Below are 17,977 nucleotides of genomic sequence, written 5' to 3' on the forward strand. Positions count from 1 at the left end.
AATAATTGCATAAAGTGGATGTGGAAGGCAAGAAATTCCACATAAAACGCGCGGTTGCAAAATGCCGGACGCCAAATGTATTAAAAAAAAATCTCAGTCCTCAGATTTTAGGATACAGATTAGAAGTGAGGATGAAAACGCACACGCAAACTGTATGTGCTACTTATCTTAAGTCAATGGTATCTTTGTCTTCCCTATTTTAACCTCGGCGCATCCGCTTGCAGGCGCACCCATGATTGTCTAAAGTGCAGATAAAAAGACCTCCGGAAATCCGCCGGTTTACCCGTTCAGTCATTTGGAATAAGGCTTTTTTTTAAAGTAATTTATAACCGTTAGAATTTATTACAAAAATTATTGTAGAAGCACACAAGCAAAACAATGGATTAAGTTAATAAACAACTGATAGATTACTTCATAGATTACTTATAATCTTTTTTTATTACTATAAGGGACGAGACGAGCAGGAAGACCAGCTGATGGTAATTGATACGCCCTACCCATTACAATGTAGTGCCGCTGAAAATTCTTGAAAAACCCAAAAATTCTGAGCGGCATTACATTTGCACTCGTCACCTTGAGACAAAAGATATTACGTCTCATTTTCCCATTAATTTCAATAGCTGCGGCGCCCTTCAGACCGAAACACAATGCTTACACATTACTGCTTCACAGCAGAAAAAGGCGCTATTGTGGTATCCATAATCTAGCCGGCATCCTGTGCAAAGGAGCCTCCCACTGGAAAATGCCCTTAGTCGCCCCTTACGACACCCTGGGACTATTCTTTTTATGCCCCGGTAAGCACAGGGCAAAATCTTGATCCAAATATTCAACTTATATTACAAAATCGATTTTGGTTCAATTGTTTTGTAAAAAAATCTAATCAATTAAGCATACAAATCATCGTTTACTTGCAAACATTATCCAAATTTCAGACACTAGAAATCCTTAGAATTTTTTATTCAAATAATATTCTCCACTCAAAGGCGCCATTTTGAAAGACCTGTTACATTTGCTTGCTAATTTTGAAAAATGAGAAATTATTTCTGTTCAAATACATTTACAAACCAATATATCCCAATAAAATATATTGATTCATAAGATACATAATAGCTTTAAGGGTAGGTAAATGTATACACTTCTATAATAAAGTCCCAGCCACTGTTCAGGCATTATCTATAAATAAATTTAAATGTTTTATAAAAAAAAATGCCTGTCGTAAATCCTATTACTCAACAGCTGAATATCTAAGTGATCGGACAGCCTGGGACTAGATTATGATTATTTTATAGCAATAGCAATGAAAGTACAATATTGTATATTTTTATTAAAAAGAGCGCAAAAAAAGAATGCTGGGAGAGTTTCTTGCGCCGCTTCTATACTCTCAGAGCGCCATTTGTTTCCGAAGCGGTAGTAGTATCTAGTATATTAGAAATGACATCAAAAAGAATTCTAAAGGAATCAATTTTGAGAAAATAAATGCCTTTTATGCCTTTTAAAATGTACACTGGTAAATACTTGTATATTTAAGTAAAGATGAAGTAGCTAGCTTGTATAAATTGTTTGAAAATGTCCACTAAAACAGTTTTGGCACAAACTATATGCAAACAAGTTGCGTAGGTGACAAATATTACATCAAACTGAATGTGTTAGTGGCACCGTTGACACGAGGCGAACGGTAGGTTCTTGAGTCAAGCTTAGGCCCACCTCCACCCACATGACGGGTTTCTGGCGCTGCGCTCGGTGAGGTCTCTCTACCCACGTGATACATTTCATTCTTTGAACAGTTAAAAGTGAATAATATGTTGCATAACCTACTTGTTACTGTGACATAGTTAAAGAATATACATTACCTAAAGCAAGTTTGAAAGATCGTTTATAATTTGTTTTGTTCACGAAGCATCCTTACACAAACAATGAATTTAAGGTCTAAAGGTTGATAAACATAGTTTAATTCTTTATTACTTTTATGAAATATTTGATATTTAAAGCCCTTTTAAGTAACATGATTCATTTAAAATGGATGCAGCACCTTACAAACTAATTTTCTTTGTGCTAACTAAAATACTCCCTTCATTGCAAAGAGTGGCCGGTGAGTTTGTTGTACATTTATCTCACGAGCTCCTCTTTTTCCGAACATATTATGGTTAGTTCAGTAACTTAAAAGAAATATTTATAGTGACGATTCAAAAGCGAAATTAATTTGCCTTTAATACTTATTTATTTCCGTTAAACATCATGTTTAGCGGCGGACTTTCCAACCTTCAAAAAAAGTGCGTACGCCTTTCTAAAAGGCCAGCAACGCTCTTATGATTCAAGAGAATGTAGGGGGCTTTGATCACTTAACATCAGGTGATCCGTAAGCTTTGTCTTCCTTTTACCATTAAAAATACCTACTCAAGCAAAACGTTAAGTTATTTTTATAAGTCCGAAATTATAAGTAACTTAATAAAAAATAAAATAACAGTCTCAAAGTTCTTTCTCAATGCTTAGTCAAGATTATGGCTCTATAGTCCTAAAAACTAACATTTTTGAAAATCTACTTACAATACTTCTACAAATACTACGGTTCAAATTTTTTGACATGTTTATCTTCATTTCTTTATCTAAATTATGGCAGTTTCGAAAACAAGGTTACGAAAAAAAATCTCGATAGGTTTTTTTTTTTAAAATTGGCTTTTTTATTTGAATTGTTTTATATTATCATAAAACTATGATAGCTATCTTACACAAAACTTATTTTAATCGATTGTTTATTAGTATTTATAAATTTTCTTCCTTGGTTTTATCAATACGCTTTGTGAATTATTTTATATCAATTTTTTTCGTAATAAACCAAACGCGACGCGGACCTCTTGGTAACATGCTCGCTTGTAGATTGTACAATTATATTGATGTCGTGAGAAATAATAGAGAAAAGTTGCATGTTCACACATATCCATTCATACATAGAAATTAATAGATAGGTAGCTACTGCATAGGTTCGAAACCACAGCAGTGAATACAACATTACCTACCATAATATGGATTGTATAGCCTAGTAGTTAATGAACTAGTCCAATAAGCTAAGGTCCCGGATTCGAATACTATAGGAGCATACGCTTATGTTTTACGGATTTTTTATATGTATGTATATACATAATCTATATGGACCTATTTACATATTATATCGTTGTCTTGTACCGACATGCTATGTATACCTTGCGTCAAGATGTATATTAATGTGTGTATCATTTAAAATTAATTAAATTTGAAACGACCAAAGGCTTCGCCAATAAATATCCACTTCCGACACCTTGTATGGTCACGATCTAATCTTTCGACATTTGTCATTAAAAATCAATGACTGGATCATATTAATTAGACGGCCCACATGTTTAGACGTGTTTCAAAACGACTGGGGCAGCCTTGGCTTCGCCTCCGCCCAACCCACGACTACCCTCATTTGGTCATCAATGTGGGCGCCCGCCGCAAGCACCAAATCATACCAACAACCTTTATAATAGCCCGACTTAGGTTGCTTTTGCAGCGAGATAGCGGAACTAACAAAGTAGCACCGCCTACATGTTATTGCAATAACTTTAATGTTACTTAAACTCTCTGTTAACTTGAATGTAGGTTAAGTACTCCCCGTAACTTACTTTATTTTTTTTTATACTTTCGCTTCTTTCATAATTGTCAGCAATTCTATTTAAATTCAAGAGTTTATCAACGCAATCGTGTGTAAGTACATTTCCGCCAGATACCGCAACCTGACATTGAATTTATATTGAACAGATAGAGAATACATTTATTTATAATTCTACTATAATATGGATTTATTTTCTTGAACAATGTGATATTATTTATAGGTTTTCAATACTGGATAGATTTTAATTAAACATTTGGACCTTATCTAAAAAAATACGGGGAGTGCCGGCAGAAGTTGAAAACTTGAACATTAACGTTGTGCATTTTTGAATGGTTAGGGAATAATTTCGCACGAATTGCTTTATATATCAAGATAAAAGTATGAATACAATATTCATATATTGCGCTATCGTACACAAAACTGACAATTATTTTACATTAAAAAGTTTACCTCTCAGAAAAATCAACTTTCATCCATAATTTGAACGATTATCTTACGAACTTTCGATCAGGCCACGTGTCCTGACGCGACTTTAACATTTTATACCCTTCCAAAGAAGTTTTCACTTCAAATAATATTGCGATATATAGTCATTACCTTTGATACACAAATTAATTACAATAGGAAGACTACAGCAATTGTCTACTCCAAATTTCACGAGGGGCTGCTGAAAACCAGTGCTGTGTTGGTGTCTTCTGCACTGAACAACAACATACTGAGTCAGCTCCTTTCAGCACGGAATCACGCACCACACAGTTATTTTTTTTATATTAATTAAGTACCTAGTACAATTTAGTATTTTAAGATTTCAATGAATACTATAGAATTTAAACTTGTAAAGAGAAACTTGTGTCTTCTATCGAGTCCTCTCTCGAGAAGGTCGCGGAATGAGGTAAATTGAACCTTGTCCAATTTAACCCCCAGAAGACTCAAGTTTGCGCGTTTACCACTAAAAAACTCTATTTGTCGTATCACCGCTCTTCGACAACACGCCCCTTAAAGCCTCGCTTAGTATCGGAATGCTGGGTCTCGAAATCTCGAGCGATTGCCAATTCCGTGGCCATCTGGAGGGCAAAGTCAAATTGGCTTCGAAGAAGCTGGGCGTTATCAATAGAGCACGGCAATACTTCAAGCCGGCCCACATTCTAGCGCTCTACAAAGCGCCTACCTTCAAAAAAAGCGCGTACACCTTCCTTAAAGGCCGGCAACGCTCTTGTGTTTCCTCTGGTGTTGCAAGAGAATGTGGGCAAATAAAGGTGTTGTGAATTATTTAATGTTGCTAATAAAGTGTTTTCTATTCTATTCTAGTTATTAGGAACAACGATTTTATAAGAGCTACGTGCTCAGTCGTGCATCTACGAAGACGAAGTCGCAGGTATCAGCTAGTTAATCATAAGATATTAATAAACTGATGCGCTACCAGTTGACAAAAGCGTTAATAATATTACTGATAAATGATTGATGTTTATAATACCTACTTTTTTAATTTAAATTATTGCTGTCTGTAAACTTAATGAGTAGTAATTAAAGAGATAAGCGCGTATAAATAAACTCAAAAAGATCCGTAGCTTTATAATATTAGTAAATATACTTTTAGAATAGTTTTTAAAACAGTCGATTGTAATATGTACTAGGTTAAAAGTGATGGCCATGAAAACGGCAAGAATATGGGCACACATGAATGTGTCTCTCCATCTCTATCTATATCTCGAGGCGACGTTCACCCTCGCTGGAATATGAATTCCTCTCGCGTTAAGGCTGCTATCCCAAGAAATCGACAAAATGGCGGCCAAAACCATTCTTCGACGGCTTATATACTGTTTATATTTTTACAAAAAATAATTTTATATCTATAGAATATGAAAAGAAAATTCATATTTTTATTACATTTCAAATTTTTATAGACAGTGCGAAAAACAATCACCCAAAATATCCCTAACTTTTAGAGTTTTGACATTTTCTTGACATTATAAGTTCAGAGTTGCTAATTATTCGATCTAGATATAAATTGTACGATAATTAATTAAGTGTACGCCAATACTATTTAACATGACATTGTTTTGTTGTTAGATTTGTAACGAAAATTGTTTTATGTTTGTAATAAATTAAAAATTCTTCTCATTCTGAATTAAAACTATGTTGATCTTGTACGGGACAGCCTTTATTTTTTTCATTCATTCATTTCATCATTGACGTCACGTCCATAGATAATGTAACCGGGTAGTATATCAAACGTCAAACTGTCACAGCTAATTATAACAATACATGACGTGTTAGATGAATGAAATAATGATGAATTGAAACAAGAGATAAAAAAAAAACATTCTGAAGATCGCTAATTGAAATGCCAAACGCAGGAAATGTGTTAAAATGTCAAGCTCTGCTCACCAATTTAGGATTCAAAGTAGCTCTACATATTCGCACGATTTATAACCTATTTCCTAAATAATTATTGAGACAATAATAAAAAAAATACTTACCTATCTATTAACGGTGGCTTTCTAATATATTTTGGATAATGTAATGTATGAACATTAGCAAATTTGGAGTGCCGCTCAGGATTATTGAAAAACACAAAAAATCTGAGAGGCACTACAACTGCGCTCGTCGCCTTGAGACATAAGAATGTTAAGTCTCATTTGCCCAGTAATTTCCTAGCTACGGCGCCCTTCAGACCGGAACACAATAATGTTAACACATTACTGCTTCACAGCAAAAGTAGGCGTCGTTGTGGTACCCATAATCTAGCCGGCATATGGTGCAAAGGAGCCTTCCACTGGAATATATATACTACTATTATCGCTTTGGTTCATCTATATAGTATGTACATTAAATTATTTCTGTTAGCCTATCTTACGTTTCGAAATAATAAATGCAAAACAATAGTCCTACGAATACTTTAATAATAATAATTTATATACTTAACACTAGCTGATCCCACCCGCTTCGCTGGGCGAATTTTAAAAGAAAATAAAATAAACAATAAAAAAATAAGTAGCCATAAACCATCTAGGATAAATTTCGCATCGAATGGTGGTAGTTTCATGTCGATACAAACAGTGGTTTAGGCGTGATTGAGCCTCAAACTAAGACCATTTTCATTATAAAGATTACGTGTGTAAGTTTTACATCGTGTATATGAAGAAGTGAACATTTGTTTAAAGGCTAATAAACTCACTCTTATCTCTTATCACGTGTAATCTTACCTAGATGATAAAAATTATCAGAAAATCTTATATTGCCCACTCAAGATTATATCAAGAATGTAATATAAATATTGTTGTCTGATTGTTCGATACTATCTTAAATTGGTCAATCAATGCTGTATTATCAATAATATCAATATTATGTATAGCGACATTGTTATTGTTTCAATCGATTGTTACGAAAACACATACAAACCTATGATTAATAATATGAGAAATGTAAACAAACCTGTATAAATTTGTTAAACATAGTTCTCCAAGATTTATTAATCATACAAGACTTGTAACCGCGATCTCGTTCCCCACAAGTCGTGTACAATTTTTTATCAAAATCAAATGAGTAGTAAGGTGTAAGATAGAAACAGTCAGAATTACTTACATATTTAGAATAATATGAGCGAGCTACTATATAATACTATATTAAACAGTCGGGGGCTTCTTTGCACAAAACTTTGTCTGCTAGATGGGGGTATGGGTATGGTCTATTTGGTATTTTCTATGAAAACATAGTGAGTAAAAAAATACAGAATACTCATGGATGGATATGTTACCTGTCTACAATATACCTAGCATACCTATGATCTATATTTGAGATGTAAAATTAATTTTTTTTATTTCAATTCTATATTTTTTTTTATGAAAATAAGGGATGAGACGAGCTCTTGCTCGTTTAGCTGATGGTAATATTGATTAATCGGCACCCATAACAATGCAGTGCCGCTCAAGATGATTGATAAACCCAAAAATTTTGAGCGGCACTACAACTGCGCTCGTCACCTTGAGACAAGATGTAATTGCTACATGCTCCGGCGCCCTTCAGACTGTAACACGGTAATGCTTACACATTACTGCTGCACGACAGAAATAGGCGCCGTTGTGGTACCCATTATCTAGCCGGCATCCGGTGCAAAGCCACTGGTAAAATAATAATGGCCTAGTTCTCTAAAATAAAGTGATTATTTATTACCAGGCTGTCTCGATCTAATATAGCCTTGCTAAAAATATGGTATAATATAAGTCAATAGTATCAGGGTTCCGCATACAAACAAACATACACACACCGCCGGAGACCTCTTACCACCTTACTAAATGACTCCACTGCCCGTTAATTTTAAAAACCGGTTAAGTAGTTGTTGAGATAACTCATCACAAACAAATGACAAACAATTTCTAATCTACAATATCTGTTTAATATTAGTATATTATATATTGATAATAAGGTAAATGATATATGGAACAGAATTTAGAACTTTCCTTATTTGAATAACCAAATGAGTTGATCATATCGTCTACCTCGCAACCGGAAACGACAAAATAATATTTGGCTTAGATTCAAAACATTCGTAGCAACTTTGCTCCAGTCTGCGTATAAAAATACATTTAAAATTATCAATAACATCATTTTGAAATATGAAGCTTAAAATATTTTTTATATACGAAATTATTCCTTGTTATACATAATTATTGAGATTATTCGAGACGACATAGACGAGACTAGATAGTGTCCCATCTATAATAGTAAGAAAGGTATTTTCTCGTCAATAATCCTAAGTATTTCTGCAGTTACTACTTAAGTATCCGAATCCAAAAAAAATTCCAACCAAAATCAATTCCTTATAAGATAATACATACTTAACATATACCTATACTTAGTAATCTTCATAAGATACATAATAGCTTTAAGGGTAAATGTATAAACTTTTTGTATTAAAGTCCCAGTCACTGTTCAGGCATTATCTATAAATAAGTTTAAATGTTTTATTAATAAATGTCTCTGTCGTAAATCCTACTACTCCACAGCTGAATATCCAAATGATCCGACTGCCTGGGACTAGATTATGATTATTTTATAGCGATAAAAATGACTGTACAATATTGTATATTTTTATTGAAAAGAGCGCAAAAAAAAAGAATGCTGGGAGAGTTTTTTGCGCCGCTTCTTCCCTCTCAGAGCGCCATTTGTTTCCGAAGCGGTAGTAGTATCTAGTAGTTATTAGAAATGACATCAAAAAGAATTCAAAAGGAATCAGTTTTGAGAAAATAAATACCTACCTTTTATGCCCTTTTATACCCACCTAATATCTCTGATCAGATTTTTTTTGAGTATGTATCATAAACCTATTGGGAGGTTTTTATTTCCAAAACCAACAGGGCTGATATTCTTACACAAGTATTATCTCCGCTCAGGTCCCTTTCAAAGTAACATCCAGTGTTTACGTTCGAATAAGTATTCGCCATAAAATTCATATTTAAGAGACAAAAGCCTCTGGTGACATTGTCAAATTTTTTGTATGAACTGAATGTACCGAAACAAATCGTGTTCGCATTGTCCTACTGACATGTTTCAACCGAGATGTTACAACACTGGCATAACTCGAGCAAACATTCGGAGTACCGGCTCGTACGAAGGACATTACCATTAACGTCACTATGAACAATATCAAGTTGAATACATTAACCAATCTGACTACAGTCGCGCATCTAATAAAAAATAAAATAAGCCTTTATTGCTGTTATTTTTAACTTAATTAACATAACATATTAAAAGTTTAATAGAGGTAACAAAATATCATTAAATTTTAAACTAACTAGGTGCTATCGTTGGCATTTGGTTGTTCTCCTTTTGCATCAGCTTGTTTTTCGACAAAGACCTCCTCTAAGGCTTCTCACTTGTCTCTATCTTTTGCTATACGTAAAAATATGGGCCCGCTACTCCCTTCAAATCATCTTCCCATCTCTTTGTCTGTCTTCCTCTGCTTCGCGTGCTTTCTCTAGGGTATGATTAGATTATAATTTTGGTCCATTTCTCTTTCTTTTCTCTCAATATATGTCCTGTCCAGCGCCATTTCAATTTTCTGTTTACTGTTTAAACTTTTTTTGCGTCGCACATCTAATGCACTATTAACTATCGTTGTTGTAGAATTAATAACTTGTATGCCAAAACGTGACATTTTTATTGCTATACAAAAAGAGGATGAATGCGAAACTGAATTGGCAGTGGACATGGCAGCTCCAAGGATAGATGGCAGATGAGCAGTAAAGTCCTCGAATGGCGACCAGGTACCGGAAGACGCAGTGTTCGTAGGCCCCCCACAAGATGGACTGATGATCTGGTCAAGATCGCCGAGATAGGTTGGATGAGGGCAGCGTATGACCGATTGCCGTGGAGAACTTTGGGGGAGGCCTGTGTCCAGCAGTGGACATCTAAATGATGAAACACAAAGAAAAGGAAAATAACGATATTTCAATTGATCACGCAACTATGTACCTAATAAACTTTCCATGGAGTTAAACGAATATTTCTATCTACTTATAATTTCTTATTCTGGTATATAAAATGTTATCATTCTACAGCGACAATAAATGCAAAACCAACCAAGAATGGGCTACTTGGGCAGAATTCCCATGAGAATGAGAAATTAATTTCTCTTAATACAAGCTCATATCCCTCCCTCTTAGCACAAGCACACAGATGCGTACTAACAATTACTTACAGGGTTGTATCTTAACTTTTAATTGTACCCTCGTATTCTGAATTAATATTGTAACTTTTTATTAGATGTTAGATACCAGGTCACACGATAGAAGCGAAAACTTCATCAAGGCGAATTAAATACGATGAAACTGTTGTTATTGTAAATAACTGTAATAATTATTATCATTTAAATTTATGATTTTGCTCCGTATGATCGCGGCGCGCGCTAGTCGACTAGAGCCGTTAATCGTATGAGCGTTACAAAGACGAACGTGACAGCTCAATATATAAGGCAAATTAAAGTGCTCGTCGCGCCATCTAATGAATCATAAGAGCGTGGTCAGACTTTCGCAAGAGACAATTTATACGTCTAGATAGTCTCTTGCTGTTGACAAACGATAAAAACTGGCCAGAAATATTAGTTAAGTGTGCGTGACAAGCTACGTCTTACACTCGCGATTTGAACGACACTTTGTGTTAGTGTGAGTGAATTGCTCAAAATAGAGGTTAGTTCTAAAGTCTATTTTTTTCGACGTTTTCACAGCTGTCAATGCTTTAAGCGCAATAGCTTACCCGTTTTTAAGGAACGTTACGTAATTTTATTTATTTTTTTGGAAATACTATTACTGATACGCCTTGCCCATTACAATGCAGTGCCGCTCAGGATTCTTGAAAAACCCAAAAATTCTGAGCGGCACTTCAATTGCGCCTGTCTCCTTGAGACATAACATGTTAAGTCTCATTTGCCCAGTAATTTCAGACTGAAACACAATAATGCTTACACGACTATTAATGAATATTTAGTAATGAACTATTTCCATGAATGACAGTATTATAAAAACCTTTGAGAGAATCAAAGGACGAAATCTGATGAACAAATAAGATTGTATCGGTGTTGAGACCTGGAGTGTCAACGGTGTTTAGAATATAAAAGACACATTAGAAATTCTAAATGAATAGTGATGGAGTAGTAAGAATTGTTACGGTAGTATGACATTCGGCTCGTACCCATAAAGTCTAGAGTCAGGCGGTCCTGTCAAACGTGACTTGACTTAATAATGGCGATCATATTCTGAAACTATTGATTTTATTAATAATATAGAGGGAAAGCTGATTTTGTTTGTTTGTAATTATTAGACGGTTTTATAAGCTTCACCTGTATGTATGTTTGTTTGTAACCGACTCATTTGGGCGCGATTTTGACCCACTTTAAACGGCCAGATTCCGTTCAAACTTCGTAGATTTATCGAGAACCGATGACAATACATTAATTTGATTAAATTATTCCATTTTTCAATTTGAAAAATAGAGATTTCTTAATTTATATAATTTTCATGTATCGTCTTTAAGGCGAGAATTGATGAAAATTTTAAACTTATTTCGGTTTTCTATAAAAAGCGTGTTTGTTTAGTTTTTTTAACTACTATTTTATTTTTATACCATTTATATAATTACTTTGTAACGAAATCTTTCTATAATGTTAGTTTTCGCTATCGTAAAGCCGATTTACTTGAAAATTTTCACAAATATTTCAGAAGGCGTCTCAATTAGTTATCCATGATAATTATATTGTCTGTTTTAGACTTTTAGATTAAGGATTGGTCTCCGCTGCGCTCCAACTAGATACTGCAGGCGTAGTCGCAAAGTGCGGCAGCTAATATTACGCCCAAGTGGGCGTTCTCGAGCCATTCTCGAACAATGTGTGACGTTGATGTTTGTGTTTCGGTCTAAAGTGCGCCGTAGTTAGTGAAATTACTGGGCAAATGGGACTTAACATCTAATGTCTCAAAGTGACGAGCGCAATAGTAGTGCCGCTCAGAATTTATGGAGTTTTCAAGTATCCTGAGCGGCACGGTTTTGTAATGGGCAGGGCGTATCAATTACCATTATCTGAACGTCCAGCTCGTGTTTTACCTTATTTTCATTAAAAAAACCATCCATTAGTTTTAGTAATATGAACGGAACTATTAAACCGCGATATATCTATAAATACAGTAGGCAATTAATCGTAAATGTACTTAATTATGTGTTTACATTAAAATGGTTTTATCACTTTATCAGTAACTTCATGTCCCCACGTTTATATTGAGACATTTGATTAAATTATGTATGTTTTATGTATTGCAAATGATTCAACATTGCATTGGTATAAGTCATTGCTACCTAGAGCCACGGACGAGTATAAAAAGAAGGACTCTGTGTCACCTTACATAACAGTGAAGCAACAAAACAAGCCGGCGTAACGAGTAAATAAGTAGCCCCACGCACACACTTACACTAATACAAGCCGATCGGCCGAAATTATGAGATTTGCCATCGTCTGTGGACTGTGACAGACCAGTTTGCGTCGCAATAAAATATTTTAAAAATGCCGTCGTGCGCTGTGAAAAAGTGTAAAAACAATACTATAAAAGTATTTGTGGCCATATATGATTATTTAAGGGAGAAAAAATTGTGTAACTGGTATCCCCTTTAACCGCACACACACTATTATAAAGGTGCTTCACTTGCTAATGTCACGACGCGGAGTCCTTCTTTTTTAACTCGTCCGTGCCTAGAGCTAATGAAAGAAGAATAGGATTCACTTGATGGTAGTGAGTATACAACAATCTTTATGTTATAAATGAGAATGTGTGTTTGTTTGTTACGCTCTTCATGCCTTTAGTAGTGAATCATAAAATTTTGCTTACATTGTACACTGAAATGTTATTATACGATAAATTAAAATAAGAGATCCCGAGGGAGCCTTATATAAATATTAGTGGAAGTCGTGGGAATAAGCTAATATATTATTATGATAACTACCAATAAGTGATTTAAACGAATTTTGATGTTTACTTCGAGGCTCGAGCAATATACTTCATAGTATAAACAATACGTGATGTCTGCATGTGCCCGTCGGAATTTATTTTATTTTATTTTACAAACAAAAAATATTCATGCAAAAATGTAAAAATATCAACAAAGAGACTTAAAACTTAAAGACACGTAGCAAATATATAAATAAATGACATAAATGTAAATGTGTAACAAAAATAAAAGTAATTTCTACAAATTAACTCCCTTACGCAGCGAGGGGTCTAATGACATTACGACGAAAGCAGTTTGACGTGGAATTAAATAGTCACCTATATTAGGTATATATATACATTTATGTCATACGGTTTTTTTTTATAGATCTTATGTACAACATAATATTTAAATTATGATGACATCTCTTAAAAAGGAACGTACCTACTTACAACAAAGTAATTAAGCTAATCTTACAAATTAATTATTAAATGCGTTAATTAGTTGCAATGCAACCAATGTTTTTTTTTGACAAATATATGGATTTAATTACCATTTTTCATTGATACACAACAGTTAAGTAGGTAGGTAGATAACTCTTAAATAAAGTATGCAAATTTCTAATCAAAAAGTTAAATACCCACGTTGCATACAAATATTATCGCGTTTCTTATCTTAACCCTAGTTTTGCTACATGTTTATTTGTGGCTAAAAAAGCCCAATAAACAGTTATAATTGAATATAATATCTTAAATATCTATCAGTACCTTCTTTTTGATACCTGCATTTAATATGCAAGTTCTTTATAGAACATTAAACAATGAAACTAAACAGTTTGTTTCGTACCCGAGTAAAGAGGAACTTTTTGCCTGCCGATTTCGTTATCTTACAGATTACCGAATTATTATTACAATCTCGGAACTTATAGTACCTTCCGCTCACAGCTTCGAGCTCCTGCTTGACTGGTTTACTGATTATGTTTGAACTTCAATCAAATTACATTAGAATTCCAAAATTCCTATAATAATCTGACAGATTTATAAAGAGCCTATTTTTATAATAAATCATTTCTAACTCGATGTCGCGAGTATTAAGTAGGTACAATCTACAATCTTGTATGACTGAAAACGGCGACTACGGTACATACGATTGCCGAGTGGCGGCGACATTCCAACTCGGGCGGAATGTACCACGGTCCTACGAACAGGTTATCCACACAGGACACACGATCCTTCACTTTAAGCGCCCTCATTTCACAACTACTAATTGGAATCGTTCGAAAATTAATTGAAATCGACATAATATAAAGTTAAGCGATCAAACTAGTACGACTCGACCACATTCGTAATGGCGATATCATTAGTTAGCGATAGTAGACCGCATAGTTAGTTGCTTTACAAAACACGGATCGCATTACAAACATCACTGGACGGTATAACTCGCGAGCGAAGACAAAAATAAACTTAATTTCGTTTGCGTTTCTAGTTTCCACGCATTCATCTTAAGATTGATCCGGTGACACAATCACGCTTAGTTCTTACATATAGAAGAACAACATTTAATAAGTACTTATACTGTTTTGAATAGATAGCTTTGCTAATAATCAACTTACCTTCGTCCAGAAGTCGTTCCATGTGCATGAAAACATTTGGGAACGCAGCCAGTTGCTTCCTGTCTTTGAGCAACTGTGCTAAGTAGTCCGCTATACTCTGCGTCGAAGGATTCGTATTATCACACATTTTAGTTACTATAAATGATAACAGATTCACGTACAATATTTATTCAATCACGATTTGTTCTTTAATGTACGTTTTATGTAGTTAATTGAGGTTATTTAGTGTGAATGCTATGTTAGAAATGTTAACTTCACTACCACACACATTGAAGTCTCGGTCACCACTAAACTAAATGACGAAGTTGACCGAACTGAAGTTGTGTTGTGGGAGAATAGCTGCGCCTGCGCTCTCGGTGAATAAGTTTTTGTAAACGCGTGCGCCGTCTATAGTGTAGGCGTAAAAATAACATATAGCCATCTTGTTTACTCTACTGGCCGCCATCGCGCTTCTCTCTTTCACACAAAATGTCTGCTGCTGGAGGTGCCATCTAGTTAACCTAGATTTAACTATAAGCGAGTTCAAAGAGGCTGACATAAATAAAAACATACTGAACATAATATTTTTACGTTTGGTTTTATGTTCAACTTATTGCAATACTTTCTATTTATATAATAAAGGTAGCTTACATAAATGAAACATAACAATATCTAGGTTCTGTTAACTGAAATAAATAACAATGAACATTGGATAACATCTAGTAATGTACTTAGGTACCTACCTACAGAGATATTTAATTATTTAGTCAATAGGTTTATTTTAAGAGTTTTTTTGTTATTAAATAAATTTGAAATAATAAAGTAATACTTATAGAGTTAGTTTGAAAGTAAGTGCACACTGAAATATTGAACATGTAGGTAATAATAATTTTATGTATTTCTTTGGAACAGATTGAGCAAACCCTATTCAGCTTCATTCATTATTGATTGTAACTCTTGAATTCTGTGTAGGTACATGTAAGTATTGAATAATGAATAGGTAGGTATAAGATATGTCTAGTGGTACCTAATATTATTATGCTAATATATAATTAATATCAAAATAATAATATCTAATTCACTTTTTAATAATATGCAATAGTTTATATTGTTATATACAAGCTTTTTATAAGTAGGTACCTACCTAGGTATGTTGTTCGTGTCAAAATTTGCTATGAATTTTTTTATTGTTGATTGAAGCAACCGATTTAGGTCAAACTTTGCATCTTGATTCAATTCCCTTAATAAAGTATTTTATGAGTAAAATTTTAGTTTTAATGAGATCGACATCCAGGATAAGTACCTACCCCAGGCAATAAAGGAACTCGGGCAACACTAAAATCCGAAATTTTGTGTAGGTACGGTTTCTATTGAGTCAACTTTATCAGTCACCATGGAATGGCTATTGATTATGACTTATGAGGGGACTCTTCAAAGGTGAACATCGTCGACATTTTCATGAACCCATATGATCTGGGTTTTTAATTCTAAGGGTTTGCTGAGAATAATAAAAAGAAAAAAAGTTATTTTTTTTAATTTGATTTTTGTTCAATTGCGAGTTTGACTCGAGCGCACAGGGTTCCCTCCGTCGTAGTAAATTTACTTTTTAGGGTTCCGTAGCCAAATGGCAAAAAAACGGAACCCTTATAGATTCGTCTTGTCTGTCTGTCCGTCCGTATGTCACAGCCACTTTACTCCGAAACTTACACTGTTGAAACTTGGTAATTAGATGTATTCTACAAACCGCATTAAGATTTTTAAAAAAAGAAACACAGAAATCACAAAAAAACATAATAAATTTTGGTGGTCCCCATACTTAGAACTGAAACTCTAAAAAATTTTTTCATCAAACCCAAATCTAGGATAGGTCTTTAAAAATGATATTGAGGTTTCTAATATGATTTTTTCTAAACTAAATAGTTTGCATAGCTTATAGACGACCTGACAACCCGATAATGCCTAACCAATTTTGAATTGTCAAAAAATGTGCAATACCTACCTGTAAGTGTAATTTTCAAAATACTAAGAAGCTAATGTGAACGGTGGCTGACTGTTTACGACTTGTCAATAAAAATCGGTTACATAAACAATAGATTCGCTTTCCTTTTCTATCTTGCTGTATCTCCGATAAAGATGTTCTTCTTTCTTGCACATTTTGTTCGTCTATAGGTACCTACGCAAGTAAATTGCAAGTCTGTGGTAGTTAGGTGCTGAACTTACCTATATGTGTCCAGGTGATAGTAAGTTTTTCATTTTTATTCAGTTAACTTACTGTATAATACTACAGTCTTCTTAATGCGAGAGTAGGTAGGTATAAAACAAATAATTATTTCCGTAACGTTATGCTCTGTGATCTTTTTTAAGGCGGAGTTTGATTGTGTAACATCCGATACAAATCTATTGTCTTTAGCCTAACCTAGAAAACATATGGTTGCTCACTTAGCTATTGAGTTACACACATATATTTGAAACATACCAATAAAACCTGGTTGATCCCACTAAAATAGACTAAAATCATCGACAAATTTCAACGACTTTGTATGCATATGGATGAACACACATAATATACATACATGTAAAAACCGAAGATCGATGTGTAGGTGTATATGTCGTAGGTGTATTGTCAAAGCCGTGATATTACAATTTCATGTCATTTTTTCCAATGCCATATGTATAGAACGTCATTGCATTTTACTATAATAATAATATTGACACACTTTTTTCACAAATTATCTTGCCCCAAATTAGGCATATATAGCCTGTGTTATGGGTTGCAAGACAACGATATATTTAATACAATATACTTACATAAACATACATAAATATATATTATAAACATCCATGACTCGGAAAGAAACATTCATATTCATCATATAAATGCTTGCACCTACCGGGATTTCAACCCGGGACCTCTAGCTTAGTAGGTAGGATCGCTAACCGCTCGGCTATACAGGTCGTCAAACTATGGAAACCGATGTCGCCAAATTCACAAATTTATCTATTAAATATGCAATACAACACTTAATTCCTGCTTTATCACAATCACAAAAAAAATGACGTGTGGCACTCGGGGACAGCCGCGGTAAAGCTATTGCATAGCATTTTTTATCAACTTATGCAATTATAATTATTTATTTATTTTATTTATGCAGTATTTTTTATTTGATAAAATTAATTTAAAAAAAAGCAAACGGGAAGTGAGTAAAATTTAACTTGCAAGATTTGATTACAGACAGACAACGGGACAGGTGAAATTAAATAAAAATGCTTGTCATAATAATAAAAAT

The 17,977-nt window shown here is 34.0% G+C and overlaps 1 protein-coding gene across 4 annotated transcripts in view; it reads right to left on the minus strand.

Annotated features, from left to right (window-relative positions):
* Positions 1 to 15,040, minus strand: part of LOC126965800 (protein held out wings) — a 111,433-nt gene extending 96,393 nt beyond the window's left edge. For 2 of the 4 annotated variants that reach the window (XM_050809571.1, XM_050809572.1), the window contains exon 1: positions 14,712 to 15,040. In XM_050809571.1, the coding sequence (XP_050665528.1) occupies positions 14,712 to 14,838 (127 nt within the window). In that variant the 5' untranslated portion in view covers positions 14,839 to 15,040. The remainder of the gene's footprint in view (positions 1 to 14,711) is intronic. The other 2 variants (XM_050809573.1, XM_050809574.1) reach the window with 2 other exon arrangements.
* Between the last annotated feature and the right edge of the window lie 2,937 nt (positions 15,041 to 17,977).

Source organism: Leptidea sinapis, chromosome 8 (genome assembly GCF_905404315.1).
Source record: "Leptidea sinapis chromosome 8, ilLepSina1.1, whole genome shotgun sequence".
NCBI lineage: Eukaryota > Metazoa > Arthropoda > Insecta > Lepidoptera > Pieridae > Leptidea > Leptidea sinapis.